General features: G+C 36.0%; 1 protein-coding gene and 1 long non-coding RNA gene across 3 annotated transcripts in view; one reads left to right on the forward strand and one right to left on the reverse strand.

The window, feature by feature from the left end:
- The window catches only part of LOC106159110 (polycystin-1-like protein 2), a 60,810-nt gene that overhangs the window by 28,479 nt on the left and 6,473 nt on the right, over window positions 1-25,858 (forward strand). For both annotated transcript variants that reach the window (XM_086994896.1, XM_086994895.1), the window contains exons 14-24: window positions 10,471-10,639; window positions 11,313-11,419; window positions 11,610-11,840; window positions 12,460-12,580; window positions 12,703-13,205; window positions 13,486-14,106; window positions 17,791-17,849; window positions 21,485-21,659; window positions 23,857-23,938; window positions 24,219-24,523; window positions 24,798-24,966. In XM_086994896.1, the coding sequence (XP_086851022.1) occupies window positions 10,471-10,639; window positions 11,313-11,419; window positions 11,610-11,840; window positions 12,460-12,580; window positions 12,703-13,205; window positions 13,486-14,106; window positions 17,791-17,849; window positions 21,485-21,659; window positions 23,857-23,938; window positions 24,219-24,523; window positions 24,798-24,966 (2,542 nt within the window). The remainder of the gene's footprint in view (window positions 1-10,470; window positions 10,640-11,312; window positions 11,420-11,609; window positions 11,841-12,459; window positions 12,581-12,702; window positions 13,206-13,485; window positions 14,107-17,790; window positions 17,850-21,484; window positions 21,660-23,856; window positions 23,939-24,218; window positions 24,524-24,797; window positions 24,967-25,858) is intronic.
- LOC147759920 (uncharacterized) lies at window positions 1,063-3,906 on the reverse strand. The gene is made up of 2 exons (XR_015331214.1): window positions 2,798-3,906; window positions 1,063-2,247 (listed from the first exon to the last, which is right to left on the reverse strand). It is a non-coding gene; the product is annotated as an uncharacterized LOC147759920 (long non-coding RNA).

The raw sequence follows: 25,858 nt of genomic DNA on the forward strand, positions 1-25,858 counted from the left end.
AAAATGCCAAAATGTAAACAAGACGGCACTGTTCTGAAATGTTTTTTTCCCCATTTTTAACAATTTTTAAGTGCCAGTTTTTTTAAGCACCAGACAAGTGCGGCAAGGTGGGGGTTCACAGAATTTGACCTTATTGGGCTGAAATACTTGCCTGAGGACCCTTTTAACTTCTGCCAAATGTTATGCCATAAAACTGTATTACAGGGGATTTATGCCCAATTTTCTGTTTTTCCAGCTTTCGAAGCAGATTTTCAGTTATCATACACGTCACTCATATATATGCTTAGTATACTCTTATCTAGTAATATATTTACTATGTACATGTATGATGTATTTTGTTGATCAATATTCTTCCCCCCAAGACATTCAAACTAAAAATATAACCCACCTTGTCCACACTGTACCCACTTTTTTTACCCCACCCCCCAAAACTAAGTTTACACATGGCGATTTTCAGAGGGTCATATACCCACTAGTAGAGGTCCTATGGCTGTCAAACCTGTATGGGTTTGTAAAGGAACATTAAAAATATAAAGTAAAAAGGAGATCCTCGTGGCCTTTTCTTTTGTTGGCGATATATTTTAATATTAAAATATCCGAAAATTGTAAAATTTGGATGGGTGTTGCTCTTGTCTTGGCCAGTAATACCTGCTCAATTACTCTAATCACGGCAGAATTGAACAATAGACTTTACAAGAATAGGCAATTGCCCTATAACAGAGCCTACCTTTGGGATTTAAACAGTCATATTCATATTTTGATGACTTGTGATAGAAATTTATGTAGCTTTGGTCAAGACATAAACCCTTTTTGGTCAAGACATAAACCGTCATATTCATATTTTGATGACTTGTGATAGAAATTTATGTAGCTTTGGTCAAGACATAAACCCTTTTCAACCTGCTACTTGGCCTCAAGTTTTTACCCTTTGCTCAATAGCTTCCATCTGGATTGTACACCTGGGAATGGTATTCCCTGTAACACTGTAGCTTACAAAATTAATTAAAAATATTTTTAGCCAAATTAAAAAATTATTCAGAAAATAAAACGACAAAAAAACCACATTTTTCTTACATTTAATCATATAAAGAAAACTGTATTCCTTTAACATTTCTCTTGATCTACTACTACTACAATTATTGGACACAAGTGGGCACCAATCACACACACAGCTTTTAATCAATCAACAATGTTTCATAATGCAATCATCTCTTTATTGGATCTTTAAAGTTTAAGTATAAATAAGCAAATTATTTGAAAGTGTAGCAAACAATTCAAATCTTCATACTGGAAAATATGTATTACCAATAACTTAATAAATGGGTGGAAGGCATTGTAACTGCCATTCAAGACTACTCCTGTCACCCTTAACTGAATAAGACACCGACAAAGTTTTGACTCAAGACTTAAGTGAATGTTTCAAAAAAAAAGTAAGGTTGATTTTCATTCTACAAGAACATCAAAGTAATGCAAATCTATATTATCCAACTGAATCCCCTTCCTGAGAAGAATGAAGAAATAAGTTGAACTTCTGTAACGGTGTAATTCATGGATTATTTTGCACTACTCAGGACCAGGAACATATATTGCTGCTTCCAAATATTTAAGTCAAACTGATCTTTTGCTCCAAGGAATAAAATTATATGATATTCCATATCAATATCTCAGTAAGATCTTATCCCATTTAAAGGTGGCATTCACGGATATCTTCAGTAAAATGAAACAGAAAAAAGCAGACATGATCCTAGGTTTCAAAAAAAATAAATAAATAAATAAATAAATAAAAAAAGAACTCCGAACATTTATCAAGGGACTCAACACCTAAGCGGCCAGAGGTCCGGGACACCTTGAATTGAATTAAAAAATGCGGAATTCCACGTCTCTGGGGCAAAAATTCATGTCTGAAAAACTCCTTGTAAAAAAAGGTCATCGAAAAGTGTCAGTTTTCATCATTTAATGAAGCTCCCATAAATTACTGTACTTCCTTATGGGGGATCTCCTTGCTACTTGCTTGGATCATCATGGCTGACATTAGCTATCTGTCAGGTCATTGGTGTCCTTCAACTGTAGATACAAATACTTGTTCAAAGTAGATAAACGTCAAAAATACATTTCAGTCTGTTGGGCAGTAAGTCAATCCTCTTCACAAAACTTCTTTTTTGGGTGCTTGGATTAATCACTTTATTTTCTTTGCCATATATCTGATTCCTGGCTGCTCTTTCTGACCAGTCTCCAAACATCTTCTACCTAAAATAACAACAAAAATTTATTCTTTAATCTACTGAATGGTTTTAATTTTCAACCAACAAAATTTACCATGAAACCCCATTTTAGGCTACAACTAAGCTTTATTTCATATATATATATATGAAGTAAAACTTAGTTGTAGCCTAAAATAATATATATATATATATATATAAAATATTATTCATGTAATTGTGATATGATTGTAACTCTTTTAATCACTAGCAATGATCTACAAAAGCAGTATTATTTAGTTGTGAGGGTTCTGTAACTTGTTGCTCATACAAACAAAAAAGTTTACACTGCTAACATGTACAGTACAAAACATAAGCTCTTTTCACTATATGTAATAACATATTTGCTGTGGTTCTGAGGGTCATGATGCAGATCGAGATAGCAGTATTTAGATGATGACTTAGCTTCACTTGTCTAATCACTATGCATATTTATTCAAACAACACAGATATCATACCATTATCAACCTTCCGTCTGTATGTGAATTCGGTGTGTTAATTTATTATAAAGATGTGACGAATGGCAACTTTTTAATTACCTGGGCCCAACGAACTGAACATCTTGGCTTCGTCTTGATAAAAATTTGAATACACTGACTGTGCATGAAAGCTCCCGCTTGGTCCGAGCAAGGAAAGTCCTACAATAATAACTTGGTCCGAAGTAGTAGTTGACGTGTTCTTGCGACTCCCCAAAGGATCCATAGGATGTGACGATGCGCAGGACACACGACTGAGTCGAGCTCACTCTCCATTTCCTCTGATGATGACATTGCCTCTCATTAGCCTCTCACTCTGCATGTAACTTTTAGCATCGGGAGGTGACCCCAATCATCTTAGTCGTATCTCCTGAGTATCGCACAACCTTTCCGTCTTTGTAACGGTCTACAGAACAACAAAGTATGGGCTTTGCTGCTTGAAATTCGGAAAATCTGCAGTGCATTTATCGCACGTCTTCCACCACTGCTACTTGAAACTGTCATGGCCGCCTACACGAATTTAGTTTCGAATGCATGTTAACCCCCGTATTTGAACATATACTTATTATCATATACTTATCATATACTTATTATCCAGGAATCAATAAATAAAAACTACAGAAGACTATTTCAGTTAATTAGTCCCTAACTAACGTTGAAATTAACTTAAACATTCTTGAATGCAAATCGAAACTGTGGGAAGCAAAAAATGCTTTACGATAATATAGCCAGAAAATAGAAGAATTTGCTTCGCTGTTGCAAAATTTGTAGGCAAAAGGCCACGCCAGTGTATTAATTTATGGTAGGCCCCTTGTCCATATTTTCAGTAAATATCAGTGTAATTATCTAAGGTGCTCTACTAGTGGAGATATAAGGCTATTGACAGGGTGGGTATCTGCGGAAGTCATCAAGTGACCTCAAATAACCTCGGTAGTTTGTAACCATAGCAACGGATTTATGATATAAATCTCTGTCGTAATAAAGATTATATATCCATCTTTCAATTTTGGTATTGACCGAAATAATGAATTGATCACTTGATGCACATTTGTGAAGCAAACTTCGGTGAAAAATACACCACTCACACAGCTGAAAAGTGAGACGGGAGCCACGCGAGGCAGTGGAATATTCATGTGGCTGTATCTCGACAATAACGCAACGGAAAGCTTTAATATTTTACAGTTAAGGTAGTCCTCTCATATTAGCTTTTTTTGCGATCTGCGCAGGTTTCGCGCATGAGTAGTTTTTTGAGATAGCGGCTAATTATGAAAATAAAACATGCAATAAAATACGTAATTCATCTTTTTAAGAAATCTGTATGAAATCTTTGATGTTATTTTGGTCGAAGCGCTACGAATATGTCAACTATGCGTTGCGTATGAGTGAACGCTTGGTCTTTTACGACGTAAAGTACCCACTTGCGACTTTGTTTACAAATACCGCATGTAAGAAGTTACGCGAAGAAGGGATTGAAAAGAGCGTTTTAGTAAGGCTTGTATAGCAGTGACATGATCTTATCTCACGGAAAACATTCACAAGGGCTTGTATTTTGACCACAAAGTGTATTGCGGAGATTTGTCATATGGTTACGATGTGTGCAACAAGACATTGCCTTCTTCAGCATTGGTTTCCGATCACCCAGGGCCAAGTTACCGTGATTTGTATGCTGAAAACAATTCTCTTCTTTCACAATAAGTTAAAATAATTAGACTCATGGCGTTTTGTTGTTGATTTAAGTATGTTATTGAACAATATGACCTGCAAACAGTGCGATTTTCAGCTCTCCAGAAAAGATGCAACCGGTGTGCACCCGCCTGGCGTGTTGCGACGTCATTCTTGTAATGGTTTTGTTAAAGTGCAAATGGACAAAACCATAAAACACACAACAGAGGACCAAGGGTTTTTATGCAGATACATGCAATACTTTTTTGATGCTAGGAAAATAAACAGTATATTTTAGAAGATAAAGTGTACTTTATTCCAACTTTATCCTAATTTACCCAATCATAAACAAGAGACTTTAGTTTGTAAATTTATTACTTCACAGAAATTATTCAGCCCATAATGCATTAAAATATAGTCTTGAGTTACAAAATTTAGTTAATTTTTGCAATGATGAAAGTGAAGAAAATCCTCTTTTCTGATTTTTTATTTCATCCCATTCAATTAACAAAATCCTGTGTTCAACCTTTAGCAAATTCTACATAATACCTAGTTTATAATAATAATTTCTTCATGTTTAGGGGGAAAATCAAGATGTCGTGGTTAATATATCAGCATTTGCACATGTCATTTCAAAGAGGTCTAGATGGTCTTTATTGTCTTCTATATGTAAAATTAATCTAAACACAAAAAAGAGTAACAGAATGTATAAAGTAATAAGAAAAATGCATGTAGGATGTCTTTAATGCCTAAATTTTAAAAATGTATGAATATTTATTATATATATTTATTTGATTTCATGTTGTAAATATAATATTAAAATCGAAATAAACTGATAACCAAAAGATGTCTTCAGACGAATATTCTAACTTTTTTGCCACCTAGTTTCCAAAGCACGTTTGTCAAGAAATATGGCTACATGTAACGTACCAGTAGTAAGAAATTGATACATTGTTTAAACAATGTATATTAAAATATACAAAGCAAACAATCTATCAAGCTATCTCAATGTTAAAAATGTATAAAACAGTAATATAAGAAAAAAGGAATAGGAAGATATAAAAGTCACAAGAGATTGATACATGTGCTTGTAGGTCCAGCCTATGAAAAATCCAATATGGCGGCATTCCATGAGGCATACTGAAATCCAACTGATACTTTCAACATTAATATCTATTTATTATGAATGGGATAAGCAAACTTTATGAAATTTGGTTAGCTGATGCAGAGAAGTATAAATATAATTTTCATGGAAGCAAAATAAATGTATGAGTTAAAAAACCCACGATACAAAACACATTTATTTAAATTTGCTTGGAAATTTCCATTGATTCCTATGTAAATTTGATAAAAATCGATGTTCAAGCAGCCCTGGCTCAAAAACAAGCATGGTGTGGTACATATTTTTTTGTAAATTTCTTTGAGGTCTACCAAGATCTATAACATATCCACATAAAATTAAAATCGCTAGGGCAGAATTTTTTATTTTTGCATTTTTCAGCAAAATTAAGGGCATTTTGGCAAAATCCCCATATAACGCAATGTAATAAACGTAGCGTTTTTCGGGACGCCACCTCTCGAAAACGAGCGTGGTGACCCCCAATTTTTTTTTCATATTTTTTACTCATATGGTAAGAAGATTTTGTCTTACAATTTTAATCAAAATCGCTAGGGCAGAAATATGAAATCTTAAATATGAGAGAGCGTCCTTAAATTAAGGTCACAAAGGTGATTAACTGTGGGCAAAATGAGTGTATTCTGTGAGAACCCCACCTTGCCGCTTTTTGGCTGATTTGCCTGGTGGTTAGAAAAACTTGCACTTAACATAAAATAAAATTAACAGTTTACTGCCATTTTTATATGATCAACTAAGAAAATTGATGAGATGAGAAAAATATCAATAGAGCAGTGTTAAATGTCCAATTTCTTCCATTCTGAGATTCTGAACATAGTGAATGATTGAATCTGACAAACTGCAATGATATGAGTTTATTTCCATTTTTGAAACTTTATTACACAATATACGATAACATGTTTACCATCATTTTTACAAAATCAACTAACAATGTTGTAAAGATGCAGGAAATGTCAAACAAACACTTTCACGTATCTGATATTTCCTGCATCTTTACAACATTGTTAGTTGATTATGTAAAAAACATTGTAAACTTGTTATCATTGCAGTTTGTCAGATTCAATCGTCCACTATGTTCAGAATCTCAGATTGGAGGAAATTGGACATTTAACACTGTTCTATTGATACTTTTCCCATCTCATCAATTTTCTTAGTTGGTCATATAAAAATGGGAGTAAAATGTTTATTTTGTTTTATGTTAAAAAAAGTGTTAAAAATGGAAATAAACCCATTTCAGAACAGTGCTGTCTTGTTTACATTTTGGCATTTTCAAGATGTGACTTTGAAGTTCCATGGGCCTGAAGACCTTTGCTAGTCACATTTTCTGAATATCCATTATACTCATATTTTATAATTAAAAATTGATGGTCATTATGCAGTTAAACATTATGTAATATTGCATCAAAATTTGAAGAAACCCCTATTTTGGGCACTGCTCCCATGATGACCATTTAAGGAAAATCATGTCACTTACTGTTCTCAAACTTACAGGAAAGAAACATGGGACTAAAATATAGCTTCAGTAGGCAATGCAGTCTGTTTGGTAATTTTTTCTGGCAGTTAAACAGTTTTTTTGTGAAAATTTAATTTTTCACATGTTGGCATTTTCAAGGTGTGACTTTGAAGTTCCATGATCCTGAAGACCTTTGCTAGTCATGTTTTCTGAATGTCCATGTTACTAATATTTTATTAATAACATTTGATGGTTATTATGCTGTTAAACATTATGTAACGTTGCATCAAAATTTGAAGAAACCCCTATTTAGGGCACTGCTCCTATGATGACCATTTAAGGGAAATCATGTCACTTGCTGTTCTCAAACTTACAGGAAAGAAACATGGGTCTAACATACAGCTTCAGTAGGCAATGCAGTCTGTTTGGTAAATTTTTCTGGCAATTTAACAGTTTTTTGTGAAAAATTAATTTTTCACTTATTGGCATTTTCAAGGTGTGACTTTGAAGTTCCATGATCCTGAAGACCTTTGCTTGTCACATTTTCTGAATGTCCATGTTACTAATATTCTATTATTAAAAATTGATGGTCATTATGCTGTTAAGCATTATGTAATGTTGCATCAAAATAGAAGAAAACACAATTTTTGGTGCTGCTGCCATGATGACCATTATGGGAAAACCGTGTTACTTATGATTGTCAAACTTTCAAAAAAGAAACACATGACTTAAATGCAGCCCGTGTTGGAAAAGCAGTCTAATTGGCTTCGTTTTCTGGAAGTTATACATTTTAGTGAAATATTCATTATCTTTTTGGCATATTCATTGTGGGACTCAGAGCTCCCATGGACATGAAGCCGTATGGTAATCAGATTTTCTACATGTCCATGCTATTTATAGTCAATAATCAAAAATTGGTGTTAATTATTCTATAATTTATTATGTAATGTTACACCAAAATTGACAATAATCTTTTTGCACTGCTACTGCAAACATTATGAAAAAAAAAACTGTGTTTATTATTATATTTAACTTATAAGTATGATTTTTAGGATTGGCATGTAGTTCAAATTAGAAAGCCAGGTCAGTTGGGTTATCATTTATTATTGAATTTTATGCAATTTTGTGTGAAATTTTCATTTTTCTTATTCTGGCACTTTCTAAGCATAAACTTGAACTCTGATGGGCCTGAAGCCTTATGCTTTTACTTTCGTCGGTGTTACCTGTTGTGCAAAATTAAAATTTAATGTTGACTGTGCAGTTAAACATAATGTATTATTGCATCAGAATTGGTAGTCTCCTATTTTGTGCATTATTGTTTTGTGCTTTTCTTAAGTTGTGACTTATGGGCCTGATCAAAGACCTTTGAGAGGGTTAGTCTGTAAATTTCCCTTGGGTATCACTTAGCTAATTTCAGTGTTATAAAGTCATTTGCCTAATTGATAGGCCATAAAATGAGATTACATAAAGCACACTTGTTGATATTTCCCTGTAAACTCCCAAAGGTAAAGCTCTCTGCTAGATTAATAATAAGGAAGCAGTGATAATTATGCAGGTAAATTTTGTTTAATATTGCAAATAAGTTTTTGATATATATATATAAATTGAAAAATTGCAATCTGTCCAAAATGCTGCAGCACGACTACTGACCAAAATCCCTCTCAGATCAAACATTTCACCCATTTTATTCGACCTACATTGGCTTCCTGTATGACAGAGAATTGTTTTTAAATTACTGTTGTTTGTTTTTAAATTCACTAGAGGTGAATGCCCCTCATATTTTAACTCGATGCTACATCCAAGTACACCCAGTCTCACCAGGTTTACCAGATCCACCTCCACTCCTTGTTTTATCAGAAATGATAATAAAAAAACAACCAAAACCTATGGCCACAGGGCATTTTCAATTTCGGCACCAATTTTATGGAATCAATTACCCTCACACATTCGGACTATTGACAGTGTTGAGGTTTTTAAAAAAGATTTTAAAACATTCTTATTTGCACAGTATTTTAATTAATATCTTCTCATTTTATCAGAAAAAAAAAGTTTTATTGTTCAGACCATTACTATTTTAACCAGTTTTAATTATTATTATTATTATTATTATTTTTTTTTTTTACCTTAGCTTTTATTATATATATAATAAGTTGTAATCCTAATAATTTTACCTGTAAACAGCACTGAGACGCTAGTGTAGTGCGGTTTTAAGAAATAAATTTTAATTATTATTATTATTATTATTATATATATATATATATCAAACTCAAAGATTAAAAGTTTGAATAGCAGCTTCATTGGAATTATATTTACCTCTGCCAAGGAGGTTATATTTTCACCCCTGTTTGTCTGTCATCAACATAACTCAAAAAGTTATGGACCGATTTTGCTGAAATTTTCAGGAACTGTCAGAAGTGGGCCAAAGAGGACAATAATCAATAATAATCAACAATTGCTGCCTTGTTAATTTTTTCTCAAACACTGGCATTTGTGACTTATAACTTCCATCCACCCGAGGCTCTGCTCATTTTCTGTATTTCCACATAAGCAGTTGTATTGTTTTTTATGTCTTTAAACATTATGTTATATTATTTTATGCACTGTCATCATTTTTCAAATATTGAGACTTTCATCATGTGACTTTGGTCTCTCATGGTCCTGAAACTGTAATCTTATTGAAGGGGTGGATTGAGACCATCTTCTGGGTCTTCCGGAAGACAGTCAGGTTATTAAGTTTATATTGACTGGTATCTATTTTTTTTTCTGTTGGAAGACCATCAAAATGGAGGATGGATCAACATAGATACTTTGGAATACTGTCAGAAAATATCTCTGGATCTGCTCCTGTTATTGACCATGTTACCTGTTGTGCATGATTAAAATTCAGTGTTGACTGACAGTGCTATTATAAGCATTATTTATTATTGCATCAAAATTGACAAATTGACCTATTTTGCATCTTTTTTTCCTGTTTTTTGTCTGTACATTTGACAGCTTTGCTGCCTTGTTTCAAAAAGTATGCAGAAATTTAAAAGGATAACAACTGTTCATTTTGACCAAAAATTGAATATTCCTGTGGTAAATGACAATTTTCCCACATAAACAATGGTTAATGAATCTATCTCTACATTCAGAGTTAGTCCCTTTTTTTTCTAAAATTTTTTTTTTTTTTTTGTTATGTTATAATCTCTTAAGAGATTATTACAGAGTGTAGCTATCTATGGAGGTCACAAGGCACAGGTTTCAGAATAATTTCTACAACTGCCATTTTTGTGGTAAAATAAAATATATTATATTTTTGTGAGCTGTTTACAATTATGTATATATTGTGAAATGTAGATTTCACATGTAGAGTTGTTATCCCTTTAATCACTTCAAAAGCATAATGCAAAAAATGTAATAAATCAGTGAGTAATTAATTAATATGATCAGTTGCAATTAAATTATGTGAGTACTCATTTAATTTTTTCCTAATTGATTCCCTAGATTTTAAACAGCACTACACTTATCCCTGTTCCCGAAGAGATGCGTTATCATCATGGCAACCAAAGTGCCAGTGGCTATGCTCTGTTTGTCCCAGAAAATGAAACCACTGAAGCAGACACTGTATATTACATTGGGATCACTTTATTAAATACCAGTGATTTTGAGAACAGTGAGTATGGACGGTGATTTTTTAAAAGAAAATTGATTATTTTAATTATTGTGGACTTTTACTAATTCTTAATTTTTTAAGTTCATTTAAAATATATATACTGCATTTAATTATACATTTTATTGTATGTTAAGTTATTTATGTAATGGAATTTATTTCAATTTTATATTTGGTCAATTACAAATAAATTTTTATAACTACTGGGCATTTTTTATGGTACTGTAGTTTATTAGGGATTTTAACACAAATATATTCCAATAAAACAAGATCAATCTTCAACGTTTTAGCTGATATTTTAGGGACCATTCCCACAGATATTTGGATCGATCTATCTCCCTGGAGAATCTCACTAAATTGCTATCAACTTAAACTGCTTAAATATCTGTCACACCTAGTAAAGCTGTTAAGGGGTAATTATCTATACCCCTGAGCTGATTTGGTATTGGTATTGGTACTATACTCCATCACTGTCTGTGATGGATGACAGCTTATTGGTGGATACTGTGCTCACTGTGCTCCATCACTCTCTCTCTCTCTCTCTCTCTCTCTCTTTACACTGTAATATATTTTTGTTTACATTCAATCATTTTAATTTGATGACTTTTTCCTCATCTCCCTTTACTGTGCCCCCTTTCTGATAATAAGCAATTGTTTCTATGTTACAATACAACAGGGCACATAGATGTTAATGAGAATGTCCAACTTCTGGTCACAGTCCATTCCAGTGCCTGTTTGTTCTGGGATGAGCAGAAAGAAATCTGGAGTAGTGAAGGTTGTAAGGTAGTCAGCTTTTTTGTTTAAATATAGATGAATTGATAGAATAATAAATAGATAAATAAATATGAAAACACCAGGGATTTCACCTAATACTCTTTCCAATTTTTGCTACCAAGTCTCTTATAGAAGATGTCTTCTCCAAACACAATCCAACAATATCTCACCTAACACATTTCCCACTTTCTGTATCCAGGTTTCTCCCCTCAGCACAGCTGTTACTTTACACTGTATCTGTCATCACATGACTGTGTTTTCTGGCAGTTTCTTTATTCTGCCTAATGCTATTGACATTGTGGCAGACTCTGCTCTGTTCTTGACTTTACTGGAGAACCCACTGGTGGTGAGCATTGTGCTGTGTGTATGGGGCATCTACCTGGCAGTTGTTATCTGGGCACGCAAGAAGGACAGGGAAGACCTTCTTAAGGTGAATGTTCCTCTGATTTTGATATACAAAATTGCTTGGGGATTGTGAGGGGATTTTATTTCAGTTTACCATGACTTTAGTGGGTCTCAGGGGGGTCCCTATTTGATTCCTTCTTGGCTGTGTAATATGTAGTTCAAAAAGTGAATGCACTCCACCCTACCCCGATGCAGTAGAAAAACAGCTGATGTTGAATATATTTATTTTGGTATTTATGCAACCAAATAAAATTTAATATGAGCATTATCTATATCAGTAATCAAAAAATTAAAGCAAAGCTTCCAGTTGCTCACATTTTGATGCTTTCAAATATTTTCAAGTAGATTAAGAAAATAGACCCAGCACAGGGGTGGATCCAGAGATATTCTGACAATCTTCCAAATTATCTTTGTTGATCCATCCTCCATTTTTGACCGTCTTCCGACAAAAAAAATTAGATACCCGTCAATGTTAACTTAAAAATGTGACCGTCTTCCAGAAGACCCAGAAGATGGCCTAAATCTGCCTAAATCCGCCCCTGCAGTATTCTGCACACTACAATTTTAGCTTAAATCCATTGCAAGATTTTTAGCTTCACTGTTGCTAATGACATTAATAGTAACAATTCTTTTCATGTCTCCAGGCTGGAGTGACAGTGTTAGAAGACAATGATCCAGAGAATAAGTATGGCTACCTTGTGACAGTTATCACTGGCTGGAGGACAGGGGCAGGGACCACAGCTAATGTGGGCTGTTTTATTAAAGGTGAATTTGAAGGTTGCACTAGAAAAAAAAAGTGGTGAAAATGAATTACAAACCAATTCAAACTCTAATTTTACAGTAACAAACTTGTCGCTTGTTTTCAATTTTTATTTTCCATTTCAAAGGTGAAAATGGTGAAAGTGACCGTCATGTTCTGAGTGACCCCAGGCGTCCAGTATTTGAGAGTGGTGGCGTGGACAGTTTCCTACTGACCTGTGCCCAGTGCCTGGGTGACCTCCTCTCTATCACCATCTGGCACGACAACTCTGGAGCTGCTCCTGCCTGGTTTCTGGAGAAATTGATGGTCAGGGACTTGCAGAGAAATGAGGTCTGTGAGTTCTTGTGTAACCGCTGGCTTGCTCTGGACCTGGATGACTTCTGCATCCAGCGCACCCTGCGCCCTGCCTCAGTGGAGGAGATGAAGGAGTTCTCGTACCTGTTCTCCAGTAACAGTGGCTTCAGCATGAGGGAGAAACATCTGTGGGTCAGTGTGTTCTCTTGTCCACCAAACTGTCCCTTCACAAGGACACAGAGACTGACCTGTGCTCTGACTCTTCTACTGACCACCATGCTGACCAATATCATGTTTTATGGCATCCCAACTGATGACCCAGAAGATCAGTACCAAGTAAGATTATTTGATTAATCTTTTTACTCAGCATATATCTATTTATTTATTTATTTAAGGTGGTTTGTTTGTTTGTTTGTTCATATATTGTACCGAAAAATTTTTTTTTTTCGTTGTTGCAGCTGCTTTAGAAAATGTTTGCTTAAAATGTTTGATTGGTAGTGACATTGTATTAAGTTTGATATTTATTGTAAAGACATTTATTATTGGTTTAGGAAATTTCATTTCTTCTATCCAGAGTATGATTTTAAGAATTTATGTAAAGGAAATTCAATTCCAGGTAGCAGATTTCCAGTTTTCTCTATCTGACATAATAATTGGTATTGAGAGTGGGCTGCTGATGTTCCCAGTGAACCTGGTCATAGTGCAGCTATTCAGAATGTGTGCTCCAAGACCTGTTAGTACACATAAGGAAGACGTCATGCCCCCAACTTCCATGGAACAAAGAGATTCAGCTCAGATGTCAGTGCTAGGAGCAGATGTTAACCATTCACGGAGCAGAAATAGCAGAAGGGTCTCAGGGAATTTGATTGGTGATGGTGATGTAGATAAAGTACCAAATGCAACCTCTAACAGTGCAAATAAAAGAAGTTTGAATACTGATGACCAGGCTGTTACAGATAGAAACATTGCACTCTTTATTGAAAATGAAAGTGAGAACAATTCCTGGCCTTACACTTTGGGTGTGGCCGTCCTTGCTGGAGGAGAAGTGACGGGTCAGGTGTCCACTGACCAGTCTCTGGACATGGGTGGACATTTTACCAGGGGTAAGAAAGAAAGCCAGACTGTGGAGAACAGCGCTGGTGGATCAGGTGCTGGTGTCAGGCCATCTGACCTTAATTTCACCCTTGAGCTTGACTTACTTCATGGAGAAAGCCCTGACATACCATTGATACATATGGTAGGTGCAATGCTCAGAGTGAAAGAAAATTTTCGAAAGTTGCAGAATTTTTCAATTCCCCCCCCCCCCCCCTGTCACTTCCATCTGTTTCATGTCTCCTACTTATTTTGTCATATAGTATAGGTAATTTGAAGTGCTGTAAGTTAGTATACTTAGTCTATATAGAACATGGTTAAACATTTTTATGTACAGACACAGATGTGTCTGTACATATAGTTGTCACCTGCATTTGTCGTCGTCACAGTCGTTGTCGCTGGGAACTTTCACCGATAACATGATAAGTGGAAAACTATATTTTACCTTTTGGCTTGAAACTTACAGAACTGATGAATATTTATAATTCACGGGTTAAGTTTGAAAATCAGCTTGATTGGACTATTTTTACAAAAGTTATACCTTTTTTTCTGCCTTTTTTTGTATATAAGTGGTTTTTCTTCAGATTTAATTATTAGGCACGTTATCAGTCTCATTATATAACTAATTAGATTTTTAAAAGTGTTGTTTTGATATTTTCTGCTTCTTAACAATATTGTTAGTTGATTATATAAAAATGACGGTAAACCTGTTATCGTGTATTGTGTAAAAAAGTGTCAAAAATGGAAATGAACTATTATTGCAGAGATTTTAACTGACGGAGCCCTCTCTGACATTGCATAGTCACACGATATCGAGTGATATTTTTCTGGTGACCTACTTAAAACCGCGGGAAAAGCAGACAACAACAACACTATATAACAATAATATAAAATTCATCAGATAAATGCGTCTTATTGCTCAAAATGCATTTATATCTACAATGTGTGCAATTCTGGGCTTTTCGTTATCCGACGCACTGTACAAAAAATCGCAACTTACGTCTGCGGATTGCATCATGTGTATGGCTCCAAATGTTATTTTAGTCTCGAATGAATGCGAGAATCCGCGTGACACCCCAACGTCATTGGCAATGGATGCCTTGACGACTGGGAAGAAATTCATCAAAAGCCCTATTGACAAGCACAGATTTTAGTTTTACTGCAATAACAGCCGTTTTAGTGGTAAAATGCAATAGAATATATTTCCATGCATTGTTTACAGTGTATTTCTTTAGGAATTTTGAATCTAAAAGGAAGAGTTATTATTGCTTTAAAGCCATAATACTTTTATTTTATTATTAAAAAATTGATGGTCATTGTGCTGTTAATCATTGTGTAATATTGCATCAAAATTGAAGAAAACCCTATTTTGGGCACTGCCTCCATAGTGACTGTTAAAGGAAAACCATGTCACTTATTCTCTCTTACACTTACAGGATATAAACATAAGACTGAAATACAGCTTCAGTTGGAAAATTAGTCTTATTAGTTAATTTTCTGGAAGTTAGGGTAATTCTTCGATCTTTATAATGATGCAATCTTTGATGAATTACAACTTTTGCACTTTTCTAATTTCAAAAAATTTTCTTAGAAGATTGTTAAAAAATGTGATGCCGGTTCAACTGTAGCAGTCGGCAATAAGAATCTTCGCGCTGATATTGTGAATTAGATGTTATTGAGAGTCGTGCAAATATGTGTACATGAACAAAGGCTACCTCTTCTGATGCGTGCGGGATTTGTGAAAGCTAATTAATTAACTACCCAATTAAGTGGTGAGTACGTGTCACGTAATTAGTGTCCTTCTTGAAAGGACATCTTGCGACTCGGAAGGCAGACTTGCGCCTTTCCATTGCAACCTTTCCTCTACCTCTACGAACTCCAAAGCCTCCGCTGTACCCATAATTTGTAGGGGACGTACGGTCCTGAAATTACAGTCTTAAATTACGCTTGCCACGGCGCTGTATGATGAAATCGTATATGATTTGTGATTTCTTGACATCGAGAATGTTTACGGACTACGGCAAGTACATGCATGTGTCATGTTCTTTCTCTGACATGACGGTAAGGTAGCAAAAATGTGCTTTGTCAGTTTGAAATTGTTCATACAGAGCCCTCTCAGCACAGTTGTGTGGCCTCCTTAAAGTTCGAGATGTGTTCTGGAAGCCCCCTACATTTTGGCACCCACGTGGTCAACAAACAGAAACACAATATAAAAACCATACATGTGAATTTGTAAAAATCAGATGTAAAAATCTTCACTATTGTTTCGCACGAAAAGGGATATACAGGTATTATGCGTGCACCGCACAGACATCGCTAGGTAAGTGTAACAACACATACAAGAAACTTGGATTTTGATTCGCTATTTTCGATGCAACGGGTCACTGGACGATGTCGCATTTTGATATAATCGATGAAAATCGAATTTCCGTCGGGACAATTATTTTTTTCTCCATCGAAAAGATCGAAGAATTACCATGTACAGTTTTTGTGAAATTTTAATTTTTCACTTAACAACATTTTCAATGTGTGACTTTGAACTTCCATTGGCTTGAAGGCCTTTCAAGTCACATTTTCTGAATATCCATTATACTTTTATATTACCATTAAAAATTGATTATCATTTTACTGTTAAGCTTTATGTGATATTGCATCAAAATTGAAGAAAACCCTATTTTGGGCACTGCTTTTACTTTTATCAGAATTACCTGTTGTGCATAATTGAACTTTGATGTTGACTGTGCAGTTAAGCATAATGAATTATTGCATCAGAATTAACAGTCTCCTATTTTGTGCATTATTATTTTCTGCTTTTTTATTTAAGGTGCGACTTGTGGACCTGAAAACCTTTGCTAGTCACATTTTGGTGGTCAGTCTGTAATTTTTCCCTTGGGTAATCACTAGCTAAGTTCAGAGGTATAAAGTCACTTGCCTAATTAAATTAAAGTTGCCATTAAATGAGATTACATAAAACACACTTGTTGATATTTCCCTGTAAACTCCCATAGGTTAAGATCTCTGCCAGATAATAGTGATAGGAAGCAGTGATAATTATGCAGGTAAATGTTGTTTAATATTGCATATAAGTTTTCAAAAAAATATTATTTTGTGTAATGCCAACATTAATGCTATATCATGTTAATACAGCAGGATTAAATGCTTGAATAACAGCTTTATTGGAGTTTTTTTATGTTTTCTTTTTAATTTTTCGTTTTAAACACTGGTATTTTTAAGATGTGACTTTTAACTCCCATCCAGCTGAAGCTCTGCACATTTTCTGAATTTCCACATAAGCAGTTGTATTGGTATTTATGTCTTTAAATATTATGTAATACTATTTTATGCTCTGTAATCATTTTTCAAATACTGGGATTTTCATTATGTGAATTTGAACTCTCATGGTCCTGAAACTAATGTTATTGCAAGGGCAGATTGAGACCATCTTCTGGGTCTTCCGGAAGATGGTCAGATTTTAATGTTTACATTGACGAGTATTTTTTTTTTCATTTGGAAGTCCATCAAAAGTGGAGGATGGATCAACAAAGATAACTTGGAATACTGCCAGAAAATATCTCTGGATCTGCTCCTGTTATTGAGCATGTTAGCTGTTTTGCATGATTAAAATTCTTTGTTTATTGACTGTGTTATTATAAGCATTATTTATTATTGCATCAAAATTTACAAAATGACCTATTTTCTGCATCTTTATTTTATTATTTTTTTGTCTGTACATTTGACAGCTTTGCTGCCTTATTGTTATTATATATATATATGATAAAAAGAAATAAAGAACAGCAGTTATTTTGTATAATGTATATATATTATCTAGGACAATTCAAATGAAGTTTCTGTGATTACATTGGAGGAGGAAAAGAATACACCTTTCAGGTGAATGAAATTTTTGTCTCGTTTTTTCTTCTTTATTTTTACAAGTGAAGTGTTACTACTGAACTTGTGAGTGTAATTTAACTTTTATCCTCTCTCTCTCTCTCTCCTATTATACAGAAAAAAGCATGCACACGCACATGCACAAAGATCTTATTCATGCTGTATAGGTACCAGGACTGAATGTTAGTCATATATATGACGGTTTTACACTACCATCCACACACCCCTGGCTGGTTTTTTTATCTTAGATGATTTTACGCTGTAGCTTTATGGTAATGTGCCATGAATTTCGAACAGTAGAAAATAATTAAATTTGGGAAAAGATCGTTCTGGCCGAAATTCATGAAATGGAGGTGCTCAGAACTTCCGAAAGTTCGAATTTCATGGAATTCTGTCAATTTTGACCGGAAGTTGTCTGTTCGTCGCTAGGCCATCTGTTATCTTCTCCCGACGATCTATTTAGAGTTACCATAATGTATGATGTGTGAGTGTCGGTAATTGCGACCAAAGGTATACACGTACTTTCACCCGATCACTGTGTATGGCCCATAGATAGAGCCGTACTGTTGTCTAGGGCCGCAAAACAGCATCGTTATTAGTAGTGTCGTTTTTCAAAAGCGATTCTGGCAGCCAGAAACTAGTGTTGTTTTTCAAAAACGATCCTGGCACTCAGAACGGGAGTGGACGGAGGGAGAGACGGCCGACGATTAGCGTCTGCCACGGCCAGATTACCTTTACTATGGAAGCTTAGTGTTACCGTTGCTCCTTTCCGTGCACTGAAACCGAGACGACAGCCGATCAGTGTCTATGGCGCACGTGCATGTAGCCTTCATCTGCGATAAGTGTCTTCCGCGACCAGGTTCGTTGCCTTTACCGTTAAAGTCGGGCGGAGCTTTACGCGTGAATGCGTCCTCATCTCGCCGTTCGCGGGTCGGTGTCTCCGACGCATACGTAGCCTTCCCTGCAGAAGCCGGCCTCGGCACTACGGCCTCTCCTCCGTGCGGGGAGGCCACTACGACCGCAGATCGGTATGTGCGGCGCACAGGTAGCCTTCGCCACGGCAGCCGAACTGTGTATTATGGTCTCTCTCCGTCGTGCGCTGCGACCAAGATGACCGCTGATTGTTGTCTGCGATCAAATATACTAGGTTGGGGGGGGGGGTGCAGGGCCGTTTTTTTTTTTTTTTTCGCTCAGGCAACCCAATCTTGACCAGCAGCAGCAACTGATTTCCTGGCGCATAGTTGCGTCAATGTACGCATTTGAAAAGCGTGTACGTTTTGTCATTGAAACCATCTTCAAACAAACGCGAGAGATAGGTAATCTAGAGTAAACCGAAAAGGCAGTTTTTATATTCGTTCAAGGGACTGGAAGATCGTCAATGGGAGATAGTGAGCGATCTGAGCGCGACAATAGGCCAATTTCCACACTAGTTCAAGGGACTTCGTTACTATATTCGTCAGCAAGAGATCGTCAGCGATCCGAGCAAGCATAGAAGCTTGGACTTTTTGTCCATGCTAGAAGGCAATTTTCATGTAGTCAGCAGGATTGGCCTATGGTTTGCTGGTTTGCGACTGGGGCGTGACCAGGCATATGCACGGACACTGTGCGTATATAATTTTTTGGCCAACCATGATATTATTCTCTATAAAATTAGTGTACTTTTCAAGGAATATTATCGAAAATCCCCTTCGATTATAAGTTTACGTCACCTGAATGTACAAATTCTCTGTATAATTTATATATGCACCATTGTTCTGACACCCTTCTCGTTTGCTTTCACAGAACTGAGGTAAACAATACTAGTTACCATCTGAAGTCCGATCTTTATCGTCCATCTAGCTGGAACTTGCTTTACCTCTTATGTAGAGGGTAAAGTGTCCTTCAGCTCACAGGTAGCTTTTGTCTTGAGTGTATCGAACGCGATATTTATCTCAGATAAAAATCTACCTGTGTGTTATTTTCAAAGAGCTGCTCCAGCAGACCTGGGGGCACTAGATAAATCTGATCATCGGGCTAAACAAGGAGCCAGAGAAACAAAGGAAGATTGATTTTTCCTACAAAGCTTCAAAGAATTTTGACACAGACTTGATCCAGCTTAACCCTCCAAACTAACGGGGTGGCATGGGCAATTTTTACAAAATTTACAAACAATTAAACTTAGATATATTACAATTTCATCCTTTAATATAATTTTGGGAGGCATGCACCCGCATGTAAGCTGGGTGATGTCAGTAAGCCCCTAGTTAAATAAATATACCCTTATGAGCAAGGCTTTTCCCAGCGAACCGTCCAGCCGCCATTTGGATGGCCGCTGTCATCACCGGACGGCCTATGTTTTCAAAAACGGCTAGACGGCTTACGACTTTTTTTTAATGACGTCTTGGCTTGTCGGGACAGCCGTGGACGTTGAAAGAAATTTTCTTAGAGTAATTTGACGTACCTAGCTTTTATGATGCGTCACAGATGAATGGTACTACTTTGTAGTGTACGCTGATATTCAGTCACGACGAAACTACTTCCTAAAGCTTACAAAACACAATAAAATGTTTCTATGAACTTTAAGATACACATTCCACGCCGTATGCAGCAGTGACAAGAGTGACCTTCATGCGGTACAACACACTAAGCAAACTACAGGCAAATTTGTGAAAGGGGACACCTTCCGGACCTTCATACGCACGGCAACTGACAAAGCTGATTGACAAAAAGGAAAATTTCAAATTTTCAGCGAGAGATCGTTCGCAATCCGAGAGAGACCAGGAGGCAATTTTCATATTTGTTAAAGAGACTTCGTAAGCCAAAGGGCGAGACGAGAACGCAATTTTCGTATCATCAGCGTCGCAAACCGAGTGAAACGAGTGAAACGAGAAAGCTCATACTCGTTCAGTTTGCGGAAGATCGTCAGCCGGAGATCGTTCTCGATTGTTTTTAACCCTCCATCCCTGCCCATTGGAATTTATAATTTTTAAAAGTATTTTTCATTTCATGTGTACATTTCAAGGGACTTCATTAGCGGAAGATCGTCAGCGGGAGATCGTGAACGATCTGAGCGAGACAAGAAAGCAATAATGGTAATCTTTATTGCAGCTCTTAATATTGCTCTTTTGTTCTGTTACTGAAGTCTCTACTGTTAACAATGCTATTGTGCGCTTCAGCAGTACTACTGATCACTATCTCACACCGATTACTGCGGTAAAGAAACAACAGCCCGACAGTACAACTCTTAATAGATTCTCCTGTTATCTGAATGAATGGATATGACGATGTCGTTTAGCGTCCTAAACTAACTGTACCAATCGTTATCTTGCACCTTGGGCTGCACATGTAGTACTCAGGTAAAAGGTACGCTAGGGCAACATTGCCGACTGTTAGATCTTTATAAGCGCGAGAATAGCCCGGTGGCCGATTTTAAGGTGTACGAAATTCATGAAATGAAGATCGCGTAAAATTGCTTACTGGCCGAAATTCATGGTCCAGAAATAACTCCAGACGGCCGATTTTAAGATCGTTCGAAATTCAAGAGCCGTTCGAAATTCATGGCACTTTACCGTACTTTGTCTTCAGACTTCCATGGTGGTGTATCTACATAGCCTGGGTGGTGGCTGTGATAACTTGTAGCTTTACTTTGTCTTTAGACTACCATGGTGGTGTATCTACATAGCCTGGGTGGTGGCAGTGTCAACCTGTCTGGTCTGTTCTTACTACACCATGTTGTACGGACTCAAGTATGGACACAAGAAAAGTGTGCAGTGGGTGGTTGCCTTCTTTACAGGGTTCTTCCAAAGTGTGTGCATTACACAGCCAATTAAGGTGAGTAGCAGCAAAAAGGAGTCCATTTTAGAAGGGTGGTTCCTCAAAAGAAGTTTTGACTAGTATTTTGTAATATACACTTGAGATTCTTTTATATAATAACTACCCAGCAGGCATAGTTGCGTTGGATCAACGTTGAAAACAGGTTGATACGTTGAATTGCCGTTGATCTACCTAAATTAAACGTAGTATCAACGTTGATCCAGCCACGTCGAATCACCGTCATAATGTGATGTTGACTTAACGTTGTATTTTGGTCAATGACACAACCTTGCAGTTATGGATTGTAAATTAAAATATTAATTATTGAAAACCTGCTACTTTGTTTATCAATAGTGTAACTAAATTTATCAAAATAATAACAAAATGGTTTTAAAGTAAAAGTGACAGTTGTTTTGTGTCTTTAGTGAACTAGTGAATTTTCTTAACTTGTTATTCGGAAATACATTCCAATAAACTGAACTCCTTGCAAGGTCAGCTAACACTAGGATGAAGAAGTTGCTGTAAATGTTATGTAGTGAATTAATAAAGTTAACAGTTCTTGGTAACCTGTTATACATAGACAAGTTGAGGTGACTGTGACCTTGTTACACACACACACACACACACACACATATATAAATCTTAACTTTGGAAATTTTAACTTTAAGGCCATACTTTTATACCTTACCCTCATTTCAATGTCTTTTCATGCAAGAATGTTGTCTAACAATTGGGGATGATACAATGTTGATATCTGACGTTGATACAACGTTGTTATCTGAGGTTGAGTCAACTTTCAAATCCAATGTTTATCCAACGTCTTACCAACGTTATGGTTCAACGTTGTTTCAACATTAAAACAACATATTTTGCCCGCTTGGTATAGGCTTTTCTTTTTAGTATTTTTTAGTTTAAAAATGTGTAGACCATTTTGATTTAGGATAAACTAGCAGTAGGACTCTTCATTAAAAGAAATAAATTGCTTTTTATTTATTTATTTATTTATTTATTTATTTGAAATTCAAATTAACTTTTGGTATTGAGTTTTGTTGTGAAACAGGTCACTTGTTTACATTGATTACCTTTGTATAAGTTTATATAAGTGTTAAATGTAGGCAGTTAAAACTACCCTGAATGTCAGGGCCACTGTGAAGCTAGCTTGTTAACTATTCAATACCTTTACTGAGGCCCAGAGAACCAGTGACAATTTTGAGTATCTGTCAGTCAAAAAGAACTGTTCCGCAGTGAATCTGCAGTTGAATGTCTTTAGTCCAAAATGAACTATAAAACAGATTTAATTTAGCTTTATTTAATTTTATTTTCTGTATACAAGATGTAAATGAAAAAATATATATTTTTTTTTTTTTAAGAGAAAGAGATATACCACATGTTTTTGTATTTTTTGCTTATCAAAAAACATTTGCTCCTGGAGATGTAAACACAATACACGTGCTTGCCATGTGCCAAGTTTGACAGCTACATTGTATGTCCGATACCACTATAAGGGCTGTGCAATGGCTACAAAAAAAATCAGTTTTTAAAGCAGAAATAAGCTGCTTGTGTTGTGGCACTGACCTTCGTTTGCAAGATATTCTTAGTTCAAACTTCAAACTCTGCGTCAGCCACTTTGCTTCTTGTCTCGTCTGCGCGAGATAACATTAGCGTAAGGCAGGAAAGGCAGCTCCAGGCGTGACAGACTGTGACATATGAGACTTGTGACTTCCAAATGTGGAAATGCCCAGGCAAAATTTTGCCGAACACACCCTCCACTTGACGCTAGTCTCTAGAGTCAGTTTTGCTGATATGGGTTATATATGACATGAAACCTAGGGTAATTAAAATGGGATTTGCAAATATATCTTTGTTATCTTGTTAACAGACAAAATCAAAAGTGTAAGAGGAAAAATTTTTTAAAAAATGCATTTATACCAATACAATGACAATGTAAGCTGTAAAATATAGAATGGAATATGGTATATTAAATTAGTAGCTTGATTTGGGTATCAATTAATTACAATAGTCGGTACCTAATTAAACAACTTCTACTCATATTGAGAGAAATGATTTACTGCATGTTACTGTACATAATAATAATAATAATAATAATAATAATAATGATAATAATAATATCTATTTAAGAACATAAAATTGCCATGGTACTGTTTTCTTATTTATTTAATTATTTTGCCTGTCTTATCTAAAATTCTGCATTCAGGTCATCCTGATTGCATTGTTGGTGAGCTTGATCCTGAAGAAAACGGTGGCAATAAATGAGGGGAAGAAGGATATACCTCTGAGTAAGAATATAGTTCATGTACTCAGTTACAGTACCTGTGTCTTTGAATTAAGAAGTCTTCCATTTCAATTGTTGCAATCTAAGGAAAGTTTACTCTCTTAATTATTTTGAAATATTGATCACATATAGCTATTTTCCTGTGTAATTTAAACTAAGTAACTAATTTGTTGCTGAAAATAGAAATATTCATGTCAAATTTTAAATTTTTCTAGTTTTAAGTTAGACCTAGAGTGGAAAGGAGTGTGAAAGTAACTCCATTTAATTTTGTTTTACCCCCACAGCTGAAGATGAAAAATACCTAAAGGATGAGAACATAGCTCATTATCGAAAGAATCTTCAACAAAAGCGTGCTCAGCACGTGTACAAGCCTCTACCAGAGCCTGTGGTAGAACACATGCGCGGCATACGGATGAAAGAGAGGAGGATGTATCAAATACTTGTAGAGCTGGCTCTCTACGTGACCTTCACCTTGGCCCTGGTATTTGTGACATATGGCCACCGAGACCCTATGGCATTCTATGTGACAAAGTCTACAGAAGATGTGTTTATCACAGTGGAGTATGCAGATGGTCCAGCCTTTGAAGAGGTGAGTTAGACGGGGCTGGACGTTTTAAGGTACTGATAGAGATTTTTAAATCATTCAGTTGTAAGGAACTGATAGGAATTCTTCAAGACCTCCAGTATTTGCATGATGGCAATTCTTGAAAAGCTTCAGTTTCATTGTACTGATGGAGATTACACAGAGACAGATGGTAAAAGTTTGTTTGAGAGAATTTGATCATTACCGGTTCTGTAACAGTTGCAATCTGCTGTATAAACTATCACTTACCTGTTACATGTATTTTCACCATTTTCCCCAGGTCAGTGATGTTGACTCTATGTGGGAGTACCTAGAGGAGACATTTGTACCTTCCCTGTTCACCTCTACCTGGTACAATGGTGACAGTGTCACAGAGAGTGACACCCTGACAGCTGACATGGTGTCACTCCATGTAGGGGCAGCCAGACTCAGACAGCTGAGAGTGAAAGGTTAGATTTCCATAGTCTCTCTGTACTGTACAAAACTAGTTATTGTACCACCAGCGTAGGCGCTGGCGGTACACATGGTTTTATTCCCGACCCGCATGTTCCGCCGGCTCCTCTGGCTCCGCCGCCATCTCACCGTTACCGCTTCTCCTCCTAGACGGTAAGGGCCTCCATACTCATCTCTTGGATTTAGGTCACCTATAATCTCAACTCGTTCCACGTAAAATTTGGGCTTTGTCAGAATTGGGGTCTAGGTGTGGCACTCATTGCAATGCACCCTTGTCCAAAAATGGCAAAATTAAATGCTAATTATCTACCCTACGGAAGGAATTATGGGAAAAATTTCTACAGACGGCTATCCGAAAGTCATATGTGGAGATTTCAAATATGCCCTTGGATTTGACCTTTGACCTTTATTTCAAGGTCAAACGAGCCAAAATTTTCAAATAAACGAAATTTTAAAGCAGAAATAAAAAATTATTTGCGCTGATATTCAGAAACTACACAGACCTAACCTATAATATTATTGGAAGGTGCTACCCTTCGGGTCATCTTTCATCTCTGTGAATTTGGGGTCAACGGGTGCATTTTCCTGGGAGTAGCGGCCATAATATAACGAAACTGAAAACTGTCTCTAATTCGGGAACCGTTAATGCTAGAGACCCATTCTTTTTTGCATTTTGTAGAGCATGTAAAGCCCAACACTGGAGGTGGTCTCCGTTTTTTTGTATTTTCGAGTTATGCTGTATCAAAAAGTACATTGTGGTGGTGAAAGCAAAATGTGCAATACGGTAATGGATAACAAATTTTGAACTCCGGGAAAATAAAACATAAGGCTTGGCGAGGCAGACAACTTCTGGTCAAAAATGACATTATTTCATGAAATTTGAACATC

Source organism: Lingula anatina, chromosome 9 (assembly GCF_051362555.1).
Source record: "Lingula anatina isolate TDL-2025a chromosome 9, LinAna3.0, whole genome shotgun sequence".
In the NCBI taxonomy this organism is placed as follows: domain Eukaryota; kingdom Metazoa; phylum Brachiopoda; class Lingulata; order Lingulida; family Lingulidae; genus Lingula; species Lingula anatina.